The sequence below is a fragment of the Enoplosus armatus genome, chromosome 23 (genome assembly GCF_043641665.1).
Source record: "Enoplosus armatus isolate fEnoArm2 chromosome 23, fEnoArm2.hap1, whole genome shotgun sequence".
NCBI lineage: Eukaryota > Metazoa > Chordata > Actinopteri > Centrarchiformes > Enoplosidae > Enoplosus > Enoplosus armatus.
Genome location: NC_092202.1, coordinates 15,726,370 through 15,746,596, shown reverse-complemented (window position 1 = coordinate 15,746,596; position 20,227 = coordinate 15,726,370). Strand labels below are relative to the sequence as shown.

Here is a 20,227-nt window from a genome sequence, read left to right as displayed (position 1 = left end):
TTTTAATTAATTTGGCTTTACATCAATCAAACATTTTAATAGACACTTTGAAACAAATGAGAAGCAGTTTGTTTCACAGTGTTACACGGGATTCCGTGTGCTGCTTTAGTTTCCATTAAAGGGGAAATGAATGTGAAAGACACTGTTTGTTTTCGTCCAGGTCGAATGAGGAAGGGGTGTGTGCTCTCTCAGTGTACAAACTGAGAAGACCAAAGTGCATATTTACTAGAATGCCACACATTTTTATCTGTCACGCTGGCTACTATAAACTGACAGTGCATCATTGTTGGTTGGGTCATTTTTTGCATGTGAACCCTGCAAAGAAACTAGTAACTGAAGTTACAGTGCTGACTGTGGATTACTGACAGCTCGCATGACATTCACAATCTTAAAGAGGACCTATTATGCTTTTCCTTATATTCATACTAAATGTTGCCAAATAATGAGGTAAAGGTATGTCAAAGTAATCCCTGAGAGCCAAAAGCTCAGGCTTCAGACTGCTCTAAACGCTCTGTTTCAGTTTTTTCAACCGCCGTGTCTCTGTGATGTCAGAGAGGCACGAATGTCCTTATATGGTATCTCTGCTCCAGGCACGGACCAGATGTTTATGTTTACGTCAACGTTGCTTTGTAACGTTAGGTTTACAGTTTGCCTTTGGAAATTCTTCCAAAAACTTGGCTGGCCAATCAGAAGACAGTGGGCTTTGGAGGGTCTTAAAGAGACAGGAGCTCACACGGCTTGTTTCAGACAGAGGGTGAACTGAGGGGCTGCATGAAGGGCCAGTAGAAGATAAATTAGGACTTTTTTGAACTGTGAATCATCATGATCCCCCAGTCCTCCCCATCTACAGGACATCTACGCATCAAGACGCAGAAAACGCTGACCCATGTGTGCGAATGTCAATTTGGACAAAAAGCAACTATTCAGTTTTGTAAAAGGCCCGTTTTGGCCCCATAAGGCCCCCCCATGAGCAAACTGATAGTCTCTGTAAACATAGTCGGTGCTACGTCTGCTATTTGCTGAGTGAAGTCCACTGTTGGTGCCAAAGGACACTTTCAGAGTAACATTATTTCAGCTGTGTCGGGCTTTTTATGCAACCGGCCAATCCGAACAGAGTATTGTGGGTTTTTTAAAAAAAAATTTTATCTGGTCAGTGTGAGCCCGGCATCTCGTCCTGCCACTGGAAAGAACTGTCTCAGTTCACGAGGGGAACATGTTGCGCCTTTCTGCTGTCACTCTGTTGCTTTTATGGTCACTGGAGGGAATCCGAGCTCGGCACCCACAGCAGACTGTAAGTGTTCAGGTAGCCGGGAACAGCAGTGGACTTGAAGCTGTTGAAGGTAAAAGTGGATGTGCAGCATTGCTCTGTGTGTGTGTGTGTGTGTGTGTGTGTGTGTGTGTGTGTGTGTGTGTGTGTGTGAGAGAGTGAGTGAAGAAACTTTTTGGGTGTACTTGTAGAAAGCCACAACACCAGCACTTATTCTCTCCATTCGTTGTTTCCTAGCTTACCTCCTTAGCATGAAAGGTAATTTTGATGTTGTTGTTTGCTCCGTGCTGACTGACTTCATACCTTCACTCATGATGTCTATGTGACAGGTGTATTTCTGCCCCCACCCACCCCCCCCCCCCCCCCATGTTGTGATTTTTGGGTCGACGTTGTGCCCCCGTTCCACATTGGTCCACTCGTCACATTCATCAGGGTCATTGCGGATCCAAATCCAAATCTGAACAGTCCTTCTTTTTGTGTCTCTCAGCTCGTAAGCAGGAGATCATTAAAGTCACCGAGCAGCTGATCGAGGCCATCAACAACGGCGACTTCGAGGCCTACACGTTAGTCCGCACGCTGTTTTTTATGAATTAATACACACCTTACATTCATGCAATCTTAACGTGCGCCCGTGACTCTGACGCAGCTGTCTTGTGTCCTATTTTACAGGAAGATATGTGATCCCGGCCTGACGTCCTTCGAGCCCGAGGCTTTGGGCAACTTGGTGGAGGGCACCGACTTCCACCGCTTCTACTTTGAGAATGGTAACGAATTTCTTTTAGTGCTGTTAATGGGAATTTGCCCTTCTCACAGTTTTAATAAATCCTTAAAGTTTCAGGATCCTGACAGACTGTTGACTTGTCGCTCAGCCTGTAGCGTCACTTTAAATTTAAAGGGACAGTAGGCAATGTTATTGAATTATAATTTTGGTTGAAATAACTAATTTTGACCATTGCATGTCACTAATAATATTTAATTGAAGGGCTCCTTAAACAAAAAAAATGTTTCGGTGAGAACCTGCCCCCCTTTTGTATTTAGTCTTTTAAAAAACTGGACCAGGTCTGAATCAAACAGCCAATCAGGGGTTAGCTAGCGCGTAACTGGCCAATCACATTGACTCTGTACAAACCCCCACCCTCCGTGTTCTTTTCCTCTGCAGCCCTGTCCAAGGGGAAGCAGCCCATCCACACCATCCTGCTCAACCCCCACGTCCACCTGATCGGGGACGAGGCCGCCTGCATCGCGTACATCCGCCTCACCCAGTACATCGACGGCAGCGGCATGCCTCGCACCATGCAGTCGGAGGAGACGCGTATCTGGCACCGCCGCGACAGCAAGTGGCAGAACATCCACTTCCACCGCTCCGGCTCGCCCACCGTGCCCACCAAGTAAGGTCACCACAACCCCCCCCCACCTTCCCCCACACACACTATCTCTCCCTCCATCTCCTTTTTGTCTTTGAGCGATTGTTCTTCTAATCCCAGAATGACATCTGTTATTTAGCAGGACATCTCAAAAACGACTCAACATGTTTTAACGAACTAGCGAATAGTTTTTGCTGTGGATAGCGCCACCATGGGCCTATTTTTTCCCTAACTGGGAGATGTTCCTTAGTTCAGTTTATTTCCAACCACTTCTGCCTGAATAATTTTCTGCAAAGCACAAATTCCATCCAACGTTTTGCAAAATTTGGTAAACGTACACACGACACTCAAAGGTTATTCATTTGTTCTGCGTTGTGATACGTCTTTCCTACGTGCCGCTGAATTCTTCGAGGTCTTCATTTGACAGACACACAGAGCGCTGCAGCGATGATGTATTTTTGTAGGCCAACCCGAAAGTTAGCATCGCCCTGGTTCCCTCCACAAAAAGCCAATGGGATTTTGGATTATTGCAGAAAAAGAGCTCTGTGGCAAAACAAAGGTTTATGATTCTGACACGTTTTGTTCAGCGAGATAATCTTCACTAATGAACACCACTTTTAAGATGTTTGAAGCGTAAATGGAATCGCCAGAAGTACAAAGCTAACGTTAGGCTATAAACGAACCACACCGCGGTCGCATTACTTCAACATCACCGCCACTGAGCTTCACTTTTAAGAGACTATAGATAGATACAGATATACAGACAGATATAGAGCAGGGGTATTCAACTAAAATATGAAGAGGTCCAATTAGAGAAAATGTCCTCAAGCAAAGGTCCGGAACATCACAACGTCTGACCTGCGTTGTGATTTAGTGTGATATATATATTGAAGTAGCCTAGTGGTTGTATCAACGTCTGCATGTGATCAACAACTGACTGTCAAATAAAGAAAGTACAATTCAAAAACATTTTGACCATCTTTATTGTCACGTAACATTGAACTCTACAGATATAGAATACTGTAGATGTGTATAATGTTCTTCTCCCATTAAGTAAAAGACTTTTCTTTGTTAAGTCAAGATGTGAAACAGTTAACAGTCTCTCTCCCTGTATCGTTCACTCGACTTATCATCTGTCACTCGCCTCTCTCGTCCGTCTGTATTCAGAGTCGCAATGTTTATCGCCTGGAATGCACAGATTTGATTAGCTGAGTAGCATCACGTGGGCTGGCTTAACTCGTATGCAATTGGTCTGTGAGTTTCCTGATCTGCTGAACCAGCGCCGTAAAGACTAGAAAAGCTGCGCCGGTTAAAATAGAAGCGCCTCGTCAAAATTTAAAATCCCTTAATAATTTATTTATTATAGGTCCGGGTCTGTATAGGACAGCGTCTGGGTCAGTTAGTGACACATGATGTAGAGTATAAACACAACGAGGCTGTAAAGACGGACTAGTGAGTAGATGACTTTCCGTGTTCGGCATGAAGACGTTTAATGTCCGCGACAACCTCTGTAGTCTCATTTAGCCGCTTGTTAACGACCGCTAACAAATGTCGTAGAACAAAACGTGTAAATCTCTAAAGCTTGTGTGTTAACCTCAGACCTTATTTCAGGCATCGAACCAAAAACCCATCGACTTCCAGACAAGGGAACAGGAAGTGTAAAAATGCTGACTCATTTCCGGGTTTTAGGACTCATTCCTGCAGCACTCTATTGGGGGGTAAAATGAGATCGTCCTGTTGCTAAAAAGGAATATCAAGCAGAAGCAAAGCACAAAATTAAGTGAAATGTCATAAATAAAATGTTTTTAATCTAGTAATTAATCCTCATGTGGTTTGTGTTTCAGTTGAGAGGAACGATCTTTTGACTACAGACACCCTCCAGCCTACAGCAGACAGCTGAACAGACCCCTCCCCTCCGCCTACGCCTACCAAGTGTCCATCAGACCCCCCTCAGCCAATCCCTGCCCATGATAGCTAGAGCTCCGGCCCTCTCAGTGTGTTGTTTACATATTGTCGCTGCTGGACTGAAGATTATTGTACATGAAGGGGGGGGGGGCAATATCATTTTGTAGTGAGAGCGCGTGGTGTTCATTACAGGATGTTTACCTGCAGCATGTGTTTTTTTTTTTCTTTTTAGATCAGTATGTTTTTAAATAGAAGTGATTTTCATTTTTAATGGGTTGGTGAAACATGTGAAACTTCCAGTCGTCATGTGGTGACACTTTTTCATTTGAATATTGCACATATCGAGGACTCATGAGCTGACTTTTTTTTTCTCTTTCCTGCCTTTTGGCACGATGACCAATATATCACATATCTGCTTTATCATTTCAGAATTATTTGCCATCTATTAAAGCTCAAGGCTCAAGCTTTGCTTTGTTTCGGTGACGTATAGGTTTTTTTGTTTGTTTTTTTTGTTGGCAATCGATGTTAATTGCTCTCTCTTAAACTTAATCGATCAGTATCCATATGAACTGAGTTGGCTAATTTTACAAATCCAGTCAAGGGATTTTAACTACGTGTTTTTAAAAGGGAAAAAAAAAATAGCAGTTTAAACGCGCGTTTGACTTTGTCTGTTCGGGCCTCCATTATCGCAGCGTCTCTTAAGATAGAATTTATCTCTGCGATATCTCGTGTATTAAGTTTGTATAATTCTTTAAGGCCATTCTGTAACGCTTTCCAGTCAAATCATATTTTCGTACAGTAAAGGAGCTAATTATGTGAATTTTATCAGTTGTTCCATTTTGCTTTTGTTGACTTTTTGTATATCGTGATATTCGTCCCTCCGCTCCTAAGCTATTTTAAACCTTCACTGAGTCTTTATTGGTGATTCAACCCTTTGTCCTCTGTTCAGCTGGTGTACGCCATTTTTTTTTTAACAGCACCATATTTTACACTGGACGAGACTAAAGTAGAATCGTGACGTTGACACTGACTGGAATGCCAAATTCCAGCTGAGACGTTTACTTCTGGAAGTTAGGTTGTTTTGTTTTTTTTGCCACAGGGAATTTGATTATTAGCCAGAATTACTATTGTTCTTAATTATTGGCACGTGAGGGTTCATATTTTTTTTAGGATTAGGATGTTGCGAAATGTCTGCGGTTAAAAGCGCATTATTTGAGATTGTAATTCCAGAATCAAAGCACGGGAAGGGAAGAGGAAGCGGTCATGTTCAAAGACAAAGTCACAGGGTATCCACTGACAATCATGTTTGAGGGGTTTTTTTTTTGTTCAGAACACCGTTTGCATTCTTTAAATCACATCCGTCCCTCACACGCCGCCACACTTTTTTGTTTTTATCTTGCATTGAAATTCCTGCTGGGACACATCACATATACATATATATATATATATATATATATATATATATATGTTGCCATGATGGGACAAGCCTGATGTATGTTAAGAAATATCAAATAAAATGTGTGATTTATGCCAAATTACTTTGTAGTTTGTACTTGTTTCAGTTTGTCTTCTTTTGCTACAGTTTATAACTGCCAAGGTCTTATAAAGCTGTGTTTAATATTGTTACTGCAGCCAGTGGCTGGAGGCTGTTTTAATAAAGGTGTCCCACAAGGATCAACATTGGGCCCTCTGTCATTTACTGTATACATACATGGTATTTATTTTTATCTTACAATCTTGTCTATTATGGAGGTGTCCTGTATGCCACCATCCTTCAATCACTGGATGTCATTCAGTTCGTCACACAGTGATTAATAAACTCATAAAAACAGCCCTCCCCAGTGATGAAAGTACTGCACAGTTTGGAGGGTCTTACGCTTCTCTGGAGTATTCCTGTTTTGCTGCTTTATAATTCTACTCTGCTCCATTTGTCTGACAGAAAGTTACGTTATATTTTAGATTAAGATTTTACATTGACAAAAACAAATCATATGATAAGTTTATAAAAGACAATTGAATGCCAAAAGATTAAACGAGTGGTTCCACCAAGGAGTGTTTTTTTTCATCAGAAGGTAACAGTTTTGAGGCCCAAAGAGGTGTAATCGTCCGATATGTCACAAAGTCCAAAAAATTAAAAACAGATTTGAGACACTAGGTTGGGAACTACTGGACTAAACTAGCTCAATATATATATAAAGTAGTTAAAAGTAGCTCCACCTCGAGCAGCTACAACAGTATAATATGCTGCTTACACACTGACGCATCAGTATTAATGATCTAGTAATATAATGTATAATAACTTATCAGATACTGTGCTGCTGAACTAGTGTCTTTACTTTTATCCTTTAAGTATACTTTGCTAAATACTTCTGCCTCCCATTTAGCCCAAAAAGTGTGTTTTTGGGCTAAATGGAAGTTATCACCATCTTGATGATACATATGTATGAACTGGTTAATGAAGGATTATTATAGATGTATTGTCTAAACAGGAACACGTGTACTTGATTACTATGTGAAGATGGATTCTTGGATGGATTTTAAAGGTCACAATGAGTCAGAAGCGTCACCCACTGAGTGTCCGACCAACTGAGAGATATGGTCATCAATTCTTGAGTTACAGCCAAAAAAAAACGTGTTTTGTGAGGTCACAGTGACCTTTGACCAGCAAGTTGTAATCAGTTCATCCTTGAATCCAAGTGGACGTTTGGGTCAAATTTGAAGAAATTCCTTCATGGTGCGTTCCTGAGAATGGGACAAGGGGCACCACTCTGGTGTCGTCTCTTGCTTACAACTGCTTTGAATTTGTGCCCGACTGTCAATCAAGAGAGATAGCGTGGTATAACTATGATAAAAATCAGAATCAGAAACTGTTTATTGCCAAGTAACATACATTACAAGGAATTTGCTGTGGTCTGAAGGTGCTATTGTTTTGATAACAAATAAGTAGAATATAAAAGCTAAAATAACAATAAGAATAAAAATAAGATAAGATAAATAACAACAGTGCAGTGACCAGAATAAAGTAAAGTGTCCAGGTAAAGTGTCCAGTAGGGGGTGGGTGCGTTAATGTAACGCAGGGGGGACAGGGGTGATGTACGTTAATATAACGTATAAGTAATGTTTGTGTTCGGGGGGGGGTCAATGTAAGTTTGTCAGGTTGACTGCAGAGGGGAAGAAACTGTTTTTGTGGCGGGAGGTTTTGGTCCTGATGGACCGCAGCCTCCTGAGGGGAGGGGGTCGAACAGATGGTGTCCGGGGTGGGAGGGGTCGGCAGCGATCTTCCCTGCTCTCCTCAGGGTCCTGGAGGAGTACAGGTCCTGAAGAGATGGGAGGTTGCAGCCGATCACCCTCTCTGCAGAGCGGATGATACGCTGCAGTCTGCGTCCGTCCTTGGTGGAGGCAGCAGCGTACCAGACGGTGATGGAGGAGGTGAGGATGGACTCTATGATGGCAGTGTAGAAGTGAACCAGCATTGTTTGTGGCAGGTTAAACTTCCTCAGCTGCCTCAGGAAGTACATCCTGTTTGGCTTTCTTGATGAGGGAGCTGATGTTCAGCTCCCACCGGAGGTCCTGGCTGATGATGGAGCCCAGGAAACGGAAGGACTCCACAGTGTCCACTGGAGAGTCACACAGGGTGATGGGGGCGGGTGGGGCTGCGCTCTTCCTGAAGTCTACAACCATCTCCACTGTCTTTGAAGCGTTAAGCTCCAGGTTGTTGCTGTTGCACCAGGTCACCAGATGGTCAATCTCCCACCTGTAGGCAGACTCATCCTCACCAGAGATGAGTCCGATGAGGGTGGTGTCGTCCGCGAACTTCAGGAGCTTGACGGACTGGTGACTGGAGGTGCAGCTGTTGGTGTACAGGGAGAAGAGTAGAGGAGAAAGAACACAGCCTTGAGGGGAGCCGGTGCTGATCGTCCGCGAGTCTGAGACGTGTTTCCCCAGCTTCACGTACTGCTTCCTGTCAGACAGGAAATCTGTGATTTACCTGCAGGGGGGGTCAGGCACGTTCAGCTGGGAGAGCTTGTCCTGAAGAAGAGCCGGGACGATCGTGTTGAAGGCAGAGCTGAAGTCCACAAACAGGATCCTGGCGTAGGATCCCGTGGAGTCTACGTGCTGGAGGATGAAGTGTACGGCCAAGTTGACGGCGTTGTCTACAGACCTGTTGGCTCTGTAGGCGAACTGCAGGGGGTCCAGCAGAGAGTCTGTGATGGATTTGAGGTGGGACAGGACCAGGCGTTCAAATGATTTCATGACCACAGAGGTCAGGGCGACGGGTCTGTAGTCATTTAATCCTGTGGGCCCTGGTTTTTTGGGGACGGGGATGATAGTGGAGGCCTTGAAGCAGGCTGGCACGTGGCATGTCTCCAGTGATGTGTTGAAGATGTCCGTGAACACCGGAGACAGCTGATCGGCGCAGCGCTTCAGGCAGGATGGGGAGATGGAGCCTGGTCCAGCAGCTTTTCGCGGGTTTTGTCTCTTGAAGAGTCTGTTCACATCTCTTTCAAGGACAGACAGAGGTGTCGATGCTGGAGGAATGGGGGGCACTGATCTGCCTGAGCCCCCTCCACACAGAAGCAGAGTCGTTGGAGGAGAACTGGTCTTGAAGTCTCTCTGAGTACAGTCGTTTAACTTCCCTCACCGCCTTGCTAAACTTGTACTTGGCCTCCTTAAACTCTGCTCTGTTGCCACTCTTAAACACCTCTTCCTTTTCCAACCTCAGCTGTCGCAGTCTTGCTGTGAACCAGGGTTTGTCGTTGCTGTAACTCACCCTGGTCCGAGTTGGTACGCAGCAGTCCTCACAGAAGCTGATATATGAAGTCACAGCCTCTGTGTACTCATCCAGACTGTTGGTAGCAGTCCTGAAAACATCCCAGTCAGTACAGTCCAAACACGCCTTCAGGTCCTCTGCAGCTTCACTGGTCCACTTCTTCGAAGTTCTCACAACAGGCTTAGAAAGTTTTAATTTCTGCCTGTATGTAGGAATCAGGTGGACCATGTCGTGGTCAGAGTGTCCCAGTGCAGCGCGGGTGACGGCGTGAAAAGCGTTACTGACTGTGGTGTAACAGTAGCTGGAATCCGTCCAGCTGCAGCGCCGCGTCAGGAGTTCTTTCCCCCAGCCATGTCTCCGTGAAGCACAAAACAGCAGATGAATAAAAGTCCTTGTTTCTCCTCATCAGCAGCTGGAGTTCGTCCATCTTATTCCTCAGTGAGCGCACGTTAGAGAGAAATATTCCGGGTAGCGGTGTGCGTTGTCCTCGCCAGCGAAGACGCACGAGCGCACCGGCACGTTTCCCTCTACGTCGACGTAGAGCTGCAAAGGTGAGAGCACCTTTGGCCATAATGTCCCATAAAACAGTTAAAGGTGCGAGAAATTCGGGAAACAAATCCACTGGAGTTGTTCCCCTGATGTTCATGAGCTCTTCTCTGGTGAAAGAGCTCCGTGAACCAAAACAAAAAACACTGTTTACAAACAAAACAAGGCAAAACAATGCGTTCCAACAGACCGAGGCAGCCATCTTGGATCTAATCACAGCAGAAAAGCAAGTGTTACTAATGCCCCCAGGATCTCAAACCCGCATCAATTTTGGCTCTTAATATACACTTTATGCAGCCTACACTGTGCGTCTGAGCCTGTATTAAAAGGCATTGGGCCATCCTGAATCACACATGCAGGTGTTACACCAAACTCTGTGACGCATCACATTTTGAGTCCTGATTTGATGTTTTTTTAAAATCACATACTTCATTTTTATAGCCTAACATGGCACACAGCTGTGATTTCAGTCGAGGATCGTTAAAAAAAACGACAACATAAAAATACATGAAAAAAAAAAAAAAAAAAAAAAAAAAAAAAGGCCAGAGGGGTTGACCACGTTGTCAGAGGCTCTACAAACACAACTAACGTCACACTGGGGTTTCTGCTAACACAGCTAGCAACACGTGAAGTTAAGCATGCTAGCCATGAAGCAGCCCGGCTATGCGTTTGGTGTAACACCGGCTTATGCTAAAAGAATACAGGAGCTGTTGTGGCCCAAAGCTACGACCGTAACAGTAAAATATAACAAATACAATATCACCGCCAGTTCACACAAGGTGCTCATTAATTACTCACCTGCTGCTGAGCCTCGTCGAAGTCCAACAGGAGCTGCGCTCGACTGTTTCCCAGTCCGGTTTGCCGGCACACGAAGCTTCCTTTTCCTTTGGTCAGCTGGAAAAAGCTCCGCGGATGTTTCACAGTGAGAAAAAACGTGCAAAATGTTCAATAGTCCCGCGCTGTCCAAAACAGCTACGCAGTGGCGTGGCTTTTCCACTAGGTGGGGCTGCTACAATGTTGGAAGGTTATCCGCCATACTGTCCGTCATGGAGTCTCTTTCGTCGATAACGGGGCGCGCTGCTTCTGCCCTCTATTGTCCGTGTCGAAGTTTGACACAAACACACACACACACACACAGAATTTGCAACCACAAAAAGCTAGCAGGCTAAGAAACCAAACCAAATGACGCGTTCTGAACGTCCGTCTGTCGGGCTCCTCCGCTCAGTTTCAGTACTTCTTCTTGCTACGCGGGCGGCGTTGCCAGGTTGGTTCAAAAACGTAATTATTAGCCAGGAAATAATATCAATATTGATTTAAAAATAAATAAATAAATAAATAAATAAATACATAAGAAAAACGTCCACACCATGACAGATCAGGCCAAAGTTTTGTCAAACCACCCAAGCTAATTTTTTACCAACATGAAACCATCCTACAGCCGCCTACATGGGCGGAAACTCGCCCAACCTGGCAACCTTCCAGATCCAGTTATTTTCTGGTGGCGTGTCAACCAATCAGGGGCCACCAGGGCTTTTTTTTATTAGTCATCGCACGTTTCTGTTATAATGTATGATTTATGTGAGAGTAACAACTTAAATTTACACACACACACACACACACAAAAGATTTTTCATTGAAATATGTATTTCACAATTGTTAAAAAAAAAAAGAATGACATCACTTCACATTTGACACATGTACAGTTTTATTGTTCGGCCATGTACACACTGCAGCTGCTATGCCTTGTTAGCGTTTCAGATGTATTTTTTCCTTTTTTTTTAGTAATAATTTGATAACGTCATACATGCCCGCGTAGATATTTGCACTGTTAATATGTATATATTGTTATCACCATGGAAACAAGATGCGCATATATCAAATCAATGGTCTCCTTTTTGACACTTCTTTTATTCGGATCACGCTCGAAAGTAAACGGCAACGTGAGGATCGTTAACATAGACAAAAGCCTCGGCTGTAGATGAACGCCACACATACTTTGTCAGTCTGTACACAGTTCAGCCTGCTCTCAAATCAAATCCTGTTTGTCTGCGGTGGCAAGACAAGAAAAGGAAAAAAAAAAGTGTTTTTTTAGCTTTAGAACACACACTCAAACACACACACACACCCCTCTCAGCTTCAACTGCTGGAGCGTACGGGGATCACAAATGGACGGCAATAAATAAATAAGGAAGTACTTGTGTGATAACAGACGTCAGAAACAGAAGTCGGGCCTTCGCTTGGATTTTGAGTTGATGCGTCAGTCAGAAGTGATGGCAAGAAAAAGCATCTGTACGTTCTGTGCGGTGTCTAAAAACGTAAAGGATGAGTCCGGCGTTGTTCTATATTTTTATTATTGTCAGCAAACCCCATGAAAAGACCAAAAAGCAACAACATGTTAGTCCGTACTCTCTCAGTACTTTCTGACTTCCCCGTCTGTGGCTCTCAGCTCGTTGGTTCCTACTGAAAATCTTTTAAAAACAGCTCACAAATATATAGTTTCATTTATTTAAAAAAAAACAAAAAAAAAACAGTTGGACTATTTTTAGCGGTGGATGAATCCACATTTGGTGCATGCCGGTTCCCCTGACTGCATTCATTCCTGAGGATGTGAGGAAACCGATGACGCGGCGATTATCGAGAAATAAACGGATTGTGATGAGAAGAGCCCCATCGTTTGCAGAGCTGAGCAGCCTGAACTTTTTAGCTCACATTGAAACGTTGTTTCCACCCCGACGTGCACGCGGCTGCACGAGTGACTGAATAGAAACTAAGCTGACAGGCAATTAAAACGCGTTCACTGGCGAAAACTTTGAAGAAAAGACTCGTCTATTATCCCTGATATGAGCCGTGATGCAGGACCAATTATGAAAATTGATGATAAGACACAGGAAGAGGATGTTTTAGGAATTTAGATTGCGCTTCCATAAAGATGTCGGAGGCAGAATTTAAAAGGAATGGTCGAAAATCGAAGCAGCGGAGGCCGAGATACCCTGACTCTCAGTCCCTAGTATGAGTCAAATGATCATGACACTTCCCATAATGCAACTCAACTTTTTTATTAGCCCCTCCCTGCCTGATAAGCACAAATATGTACACTGTGTTGGAAACCGCCCGCTATACTAGCAGTGCGTACACCCGGATGTCGTACTGATTCGGACCGGTGTCCCACAATGCAAAGCGCTGGCGGCGGTTCGCCATTAACGCTACGTACACTTTCGCTTGTTTCACCTCAGCGGTCCCCCGAAATCTGTTAAATCTGAACAAATCTATGAGACATTAGCGACCCCGTTACCGAATCTTCACTCATAACAGATCTGCAAGGCCTCAGTAAAAAGTGTGTTCCGACTTTCCTAAGGATGAGAGCGATTATTACTTCCGCTTTCCCGGAACCGGCTAAGCCTGGCTGGGCATACCGTTTCCTACTGCGTACTACTATGAACAGCAGTATGTAGTTCATACCGCACGCTGCAGTATGTCGCGGGCGGTTTTCGAAACACAGCCCACGTCCCACGTTGACAAGGCTCCTGACCTGGCTGGGTGCTGTATTAACAATGACAAGTGAACTGACTTTCACATGTAAAACAGGCGGAGTGCACCTTTGAGTTCAACATGTGTGTTCACGGTAACGAAGGAACTGACGTTGTTTTTAATGGTTTCTGGACGACAGTGGAGCTCTACGGCACCGAGGACAAAAACAAACATGGGTGCAATACTTAGTTAGTAAACACACGTTCATTGTTGGTTTTGGGTCTGTGCGTGGGATTTGTTGACAAGAAAAATATAGCCAGCGTGTATCCTTAAAAAGGCTTCGATGGAGGACATGAGCACGGCTGCAGTTTGAGGTGAGGAGAGGCGGCAGCGCGGTGAAGTTGGAGGACGAAACACACGGCGACAGGAGCCACGAGGACAGCGGGGGGTTAAGTGCTTCTTTCTCAAATAGACACACTGTGTATATACACACACACACACACAGACAGACACACAGACACACACAGAGGTGGCAGCTCTGTGACGGATAAAACGTGAATGCAACAACACACACTAGAAGGACAGACACGTAAACAAACAAGATGCATCATGGGAAGACAAAAGGTGTGCTCACGCAAAGCCTTTGTAAACAGATCAGCAGGGTGATGTTTGGTTGTAGAAAGAGTCCATGACGACACACACACACACACACACACACACACACACTCGCTCCTCCCGATTTATTCTCTCTGTAACATTAATCTCATCTGTACGGCGGCCATTCTCCAGCTGAATCGGTGCATGTACAGCAGGTTTTAGGTGGGATAATGTATTAAATGCATTGAATTTTTCGGACTCCCCCCTTCCCTTCCCAAAGTCCAAGCATGATTTTTCTCATCTCGTCTATGTACAAATGTTTACAAGAGTTCTTCAAGAAGAGGCCCGTGTGTGAGGCGAAACGTCCGAGATGCCCCCCACCCTTCCACTGTCGGTGAGTCGAGCCATAATCACACCACAGCAGCCCAAAAAAAAAAAGGGACAAAATAATCATCCGACAAAAAATGAAGGGTGCTTATCTTTGGTCACAAACGGAGACAATGAAACACAACGTGAAGGAGGGGAAGAGTGTTAAAGCACGAAAAAAAAAAAAATACTGTTCCATTATTCGACAAAGAAAAAAAAAATATCAGCGAGGACAACAAGAAGGGGGATCCGGAACATCTTGATCTGAGGACGCGTACGTCGCCAAAGGCTTCAGTGGAAGATGGAAGGAAGCAGCTGCTCAGTCGAAGCTCTCCTCCTCCTCGCTCTCGTCTCCTTCCTCCTCCTCCTCCTGGTTGTCCTCACAGTAGCGCTGGAGCAGTCGGTGCAGGTGCTGCTGCAGTGCGTCGGGCTGCAGGGCGCCTGGGTTGTCGTCCAGGCGCTCCAGGTGCACGTGCTTCCCCTGGGCATCTCTCACCACGGTCCTCTTCTGGGTTCGCGACTTACGCATCTGGCTTCTGCGGGAATAGAACCAGTAGAGTTACGCCGCCCCCCAAGCACAACGCTGACAGGCTGTCAATCACTTGGCCATGCTTACAGGCATGGACCGACCAGATCCCGGTCACCCCCCCAGGTTCACTCTCTTAGGGCTTAAATGGGCCACATTTCACTAGTCACAATTTCTGACTTTAGAAGCCCAGGGCTGCCAATATTTAAAAGAAATCATTAAATCAAATTTCATTTTCCATGCACATGATATAATACAAAATTTTAATCTTATTTTCGCGTTTCAAATTGCAAAGTTAAAAATTTACATTTGTGCACGACATTGCATAATTACTGCTGGAATGAAACAAAAACTCCACTGACAAATCATTTTCAGTGTAATCCAAAAGCAAAACACTGACTTAATGATAGTGATATTGTTCTGTGTATCACCCAATTATTTGATTTGATTTAAAAATATTTAATGAAATAATTTAATCATTTAAAAAAATGTAAATATTGTGTCCAAAATTCATTAAATAAGACAACATAAAATAAATGATTACGTGAATAAATACAGACAAAATTCTAACCTAGTGTATTATTATGAAAAGTTAATTCATCCTTTTGATTTTTCCAATAAAAAAATATTTTAGGTCATTTTCACTTCATTCCTGCATTTTTCTGTTTTGCATTTTACAATGCAATTTTTTTTCCAAATGACTGTTTTATTTCATAACACCACTTTTCATCAGTCCAGACGAGCAGCCAGTAATGCGATTAGCTGTTGCTTTGGTGAGAGCTGATGCTGAGAGAGAAAGACATTGTAATGAAAAGTAAAATTATGAAATAAAACCTCTTGGTAAAAATGACATTGTAAAATAAAAGCCAACTACATTTAATCAAAATGTAAAAATGTAACCCCATAATTTTAGCACTTTTTTTTTGTGAAAATCAATGGAAATGATTGATCATGGGAATGATTTTAGACATTATAACGTCAATAGAATTTGGATTTTCTAAGTCAGAATTTTGATTTTGTCGTACATCATGTGCACTCAAATGCAAAATGAAATTTAGTTTGGTTAAATGATGTCCTTTTAATGCTTGCAGCTGTAGAACTTCCATACTTTCCTTTTCTCTTTAACCCCTCACTTGATGTTGAGTTTCCATGTTAGACTAACCTAAAATGTGGGTAAACCAAGCATTTTAACTGGGTCATATTCAGAGGGTGAGCTGGGCCTGACTTTTGGTATTTACATGTGAGCAGGTTAAGATTCCAAATGTCACAAAACATGCAACCTTGTCCACATTTCATATTTCAAAACTACTTTAAAAGTTTCCAACCTTGGCTTTATTTAACTACTGGCCCATCATCATCATCTTCTTTATGATGGAGTCAATGAAAAAATCACATGACCAACCAGGCACAGTTTATTTATCATTATCGAAACAATTTGAAGAAAGTTCAAGGGGACGCTGTGCTTTCAAACTGCATGTTCACACACAATGTGAAGTGAATGATGAACCAGGAAGTATATCTGCAACGACAACGATCATTTACAGTTGGGGTAAAACTTTTGAGTGGATTAGATAACATACTGAAACTGGGGACTTTCTGAACTTTGGCGCCCCCCAGTGGTAGTATATGGAATGTGTTGCAAGACAGCAATGCAACTCAGGGACACTGAGGTGAATGAAAGCAACACACATAACAGCGCCATTTTAACTGGGTTTGTATCAATTACTACAAACAAAACTTTGTGCTACAAACGTCTACAAATAGAAGCTCAAAAACTATTTTAACTGCTTGTAAAGTTTCCTTTTAAGGTTGTGTCCAACTGCATCAAAATATTCAGGTTGTAAAAAAAAAAAAATCTAATGTTCCTTTGACAATCTTCGAATTGCCACTTACCCTGCAAAGTACGAGTCAAAGTTGTTCAGAGTTTGAACAGTATCATTAAAGGTTAAACAATTAGAGTGCAGTCACACCATGCTTCCACGTTAACCTCTGCTTAATGCCCTCTTAGTGAACACCAGTTTCTTTGTGGTCATTTCTACACACTCCCATGCTGCTGGCCAACCTTTTAACCACAGAACCGTCGTCCTGCACAATCTCCCTCTCTACTACATGAGGCAGGAGCACTTTCCCAAAGCCTCCAGCATAACTCAATGCCTGGGGGGGGGGGGGGGGGGGAGGAGAGAGGGATCAGAAGGAGGAAAAGACAAAACACTGGAAACCTGACATAGAGATCTGCTCAACAGCTCTTACTGACATTGTATATTAGCGTGTAGTAGAATCACTCTGTGACAATCGATAATCTCCAAAATACCTGGTGAAAGTGTGAAATCAGCTTCTAATCATCAGTTTGGGCACACTGACCTTCTCAAAGTCCTCTCTGGCTGAGGGGAGATCTGCAGCAAGTGAGGGCTCTCCGGTCTGCTTCTCCATCCTCTCGCCTCTCACCACCGTTGTCTTGACAACCTTGCTGACCTTTCGACCCTGCACCGGCTCCACCTCGAACTCCGATGCCGTGGCGGCGCCCAGGGCCAGGGGCTCCGAGAAGGTCAACTGGAGAGAAGACGGCAAGATGTCAGGGCACCAATTGTTATGTACTATGCGTAATGTAGTATGTACTACTACTGTTCTATCTATAGTACTGTCATAGGGTCCGAAGACATTCCCATCAGCCTCAGGTGTGCTTTGTTTTAGTACTAATTAGCACATTTTAGCATGTCAGTACACTAAACTAAGATGTTAAACTTTGTAAACAATGTACCTACTAAACATCAGTATGTTAACATTGTAACTGTGAGGCTGTTAGCATGATGATGTTAGCATTTGGCTCAAGGCATAGCTGTACAACCTCACAGAGCTGCAAGCATGGCTGTACACATATGCCTGACTAAGCTCGCAATAAGATTGTCAGCAAGGCAACGCTACGCTCATTAAATTACACTTAACCGGGTATTTGAGACGCAAGCGCCTGAATAAAGACGAGATACTGATTTGCACACGTTGGAAATAACAGCAGAAACTAAAAATAACATTGTTTATTGTTTGATGAATGCTGCATTGCATTTAAAGTGAGACATTTTCAGCTGGGATTTTGTCAGACAGACCAGTAAATGCATGCACACCTATAAAGTGACGCATCGTGGGAAGATCATGGGTATCCCTATGTGTTATGTAATGATAGCAACATTAGCTAGCTAGTTTGTGCAGAGCTTTGTCAACTAAACATGCAATACATTGTTTTCATAAATAACACAAATTGATCTCATAATGGAAACCAAGTCATATAGTCATGATTAAAGATTTAAAACCATATGAAAGTAGCTGGTAGACGACACTGACCTCTTTCTGATCTCCCTCACTGTGAAGCACAGTTCTCTTCACCACTCTGGAGACGGCGTCTCCCTCCTCGATCTGCACCGTCTCCTGGTGAGAGCCCTCAATGGTCACTTCCTGTGTCTCCATGCCATCGGCGGACACATATTTACGAATCACCTTCCGTGTGATCTGGGTGGACGAGACAGAAAGAGAATAGTAAAAAATTGTAGCCTGGTTAACATTTTTCATGATATAGGCCAAGGAACAGCACTATTTTACGAGTAACTTTTGGATATTTTGATGATGTTGTCTCCCTTACTTTCTTAACTACCATGTTGCCGTGCTCATCTGTGTACTTCTCTTCTGTGACAGTCTGTGGTGGGATGTCTGGTAGGTTATCCGCCTGTAAAAAGACAAAACACATACTGTCAATTCATAGGGGAACAATTAACAACATGTTGTCAGCATGTATTTCAAGCAACATGACATAATCACCCAAACATGGCCAACACCACCAAATCTACACACTATTTTAAAGCCCCTATGTGTAGAATTTTTATGCAATTTTAGAATATTTTAAGTCTTACTGATGGCATAATTTTTTTTTGTTTTTTTTTAAAGATTCAACAATTCTGGTGAAAATTGGTGATTGGGATTGCTGTCTTCCAGTCTCTTTACCGACGCTACCACTGGGGGGCGCCCAAGTCAAAAACTTTAAAATTCAACACATTATGGCTTTAACTTTTTGATATTTCTATACCAGAAAAGAAAGTTTAAAAAAAAACACAGATATAAAAAAAAATTTCAAGGTGAGTGTGCAGAAACAAAAGGGAACAAAAACAATAAAATAACAAAAACCAAATGGGGTTCAGAGGTACTCTTCCACCCTTTGATATTTAACTTTCTACATTGCAGATTGTGCAAAGCAAATGTAATAAATGTGGGACACTCCGTGGCATATGATCAACCACGTAAGTCAAGTCCAGCATGAAAACAAACCCACCAAGAAGCACTAAACCTCTACTACTCACTAACCCTACATCACTCCACGGCATAACTGGGGCAGCACAGCTGCATCATGCTTGTTTACCTGAATGATAACTCTGCGTCGGACCACCCTGGTGGTCAGCACATCCTCCTCTGAGCTATCAGAGGACAGCAACCCTAGCTCCTCTGCTATCTCCTGGGAGACAGCACACAACCAGCATGGGTCAATATATGAGGTCTGCACAGTCTTGCTACAGCACACTCCTGCAGACAGTGGCTGTTCCTTCTGTTTTCTCTTAACCTCACTTTTATGTTCGCTTGTCAAAAAGGTTAATGTACAGACAAATGGAATGAGTAATGACTAAAATAATAAATTGTATGGCTGTACACAATAATGAAGTGAGATGAAGAGAAGGCACAGTTGTGCAAAAACTTTCAAATGAAATAAACGTGCAAGGGTGTGAATCGGTGTGAATCAGTGTGCAAAACACGGGGAGTCTCAGACTTTCTCAATTAATACCCAGAATCTCCCTGAAAATGTCCAAAACAAATGTTTTTTGGGGGGGGGGTCTCAAATATTAAGATGATTATTTGATCTATACTTATAACTTATAATTGTTTGCATTATGAAATGTGGCCAGGTGAGGAGCTGAACAGAAAATGCCACAGACACTGGTGCCGCAGGTGCTAACAAGGATACTGGTGCCAATTATACTTCTGCAAACGATACAGTAAATATAGGCTGAATAGGTGGATATGCAACATAGTTAAGTGAAAACCTGAAGAGTGCTTTTTTTGCCTCTGCAATTCCACAGGCTGTTGTGCATCCTTACAGTGTTAGCACAACAACAAAAAACACAGACCCCTATTCAATTAACCAACATGGCTATTCCAGGCTGCTACTTTCTGTGTTTACTAAGGGTCACTCATTTCAAATGATTCATGTAAAAATTCATATTTATTTGGAAAGCTATTTGGAAACTTAGCATAACCCATAGAGTCACAATGGACACATTTATGGGAAATATGTGTTGCTGTAGGCCTTTTCTATTTTTCAAAGCATGGGACCCCCCCCCCCCTCATTGTCAAAGGGTATTTCACACACTGATGGGAACAAC

The 20,227-nt window shown here is 43.2% G+C and overlaps 2 protein-coding genes across 19 annotated transcripts in view; one reads left to right on the top strand and one right to left on the bottom strand.

The window, feature by feature from the left end:
• The window catches only part of LOC139305706 (calcium/calmodulin-dependent protein kinase type II delta chain), a 79,727-nt gene extending 77,068 nt beyond the window's left edge, over nucleotides 1–2,659 (top strand). For all 18 annotated transcript variants that reach the window (XM_070929646.1, XM_070929644.1, XM_070929639.1 and 15 more), the window contains 3 exons: nucleotides 1,755–1,830; nucleotides 1,937–2,031; nucleotides 2,427–2,659. In XM_070929646.1, coding sequence (XP_070785747.1) covers nucleotides 1,755–1,830; nucleotides 1,937–2,031; nucleotides 2,427–2,659 — 404 coding nt within the window. The remainder of the gene's footprint in view (nucleotides 1–1,754; nucleotides 1,831–1,936; nucleotides 2,032–2,426) is intronic.
• An 11,944-nt stretch (nucleotides 2,660–14,603) lies between these two features.
• The window catches only part of ank2b (ankyrin 2b, neuronal), a 102,653-nt gene continuing 97,029 nt past the window's right edge, over nucleotides 14,604–20,227 (bottom strand). The window contains exons 48-52 of the mRNA XM_070930280.1: nucleotides 18,442–18,525; nucleotides 18,147–18,311; nucleotides 17,172–17,360; nucleotides 16,873–16,964; nucleotides 14,604–14,820 (exon numbers count right to left, since the gene is read on the bottom strand). Of these exons, the coding sequence (XP_070786381.1) occupies nucleotides 14,604–14,820; nucleotides 16,873–16,964; nucleotides 17,172–17,360; nucleotides 18,147–18,311; nucleotides 18,442–18,525 (747 nt within the window). The remainder of the gene's footprint in view (nucleotides 14,821–16,872; nucleotides 16,965–17,171; nucleotides 17,361–18,146; nucleotides 18,312–18,441; nucleotides 18,526–20,227) is intronic.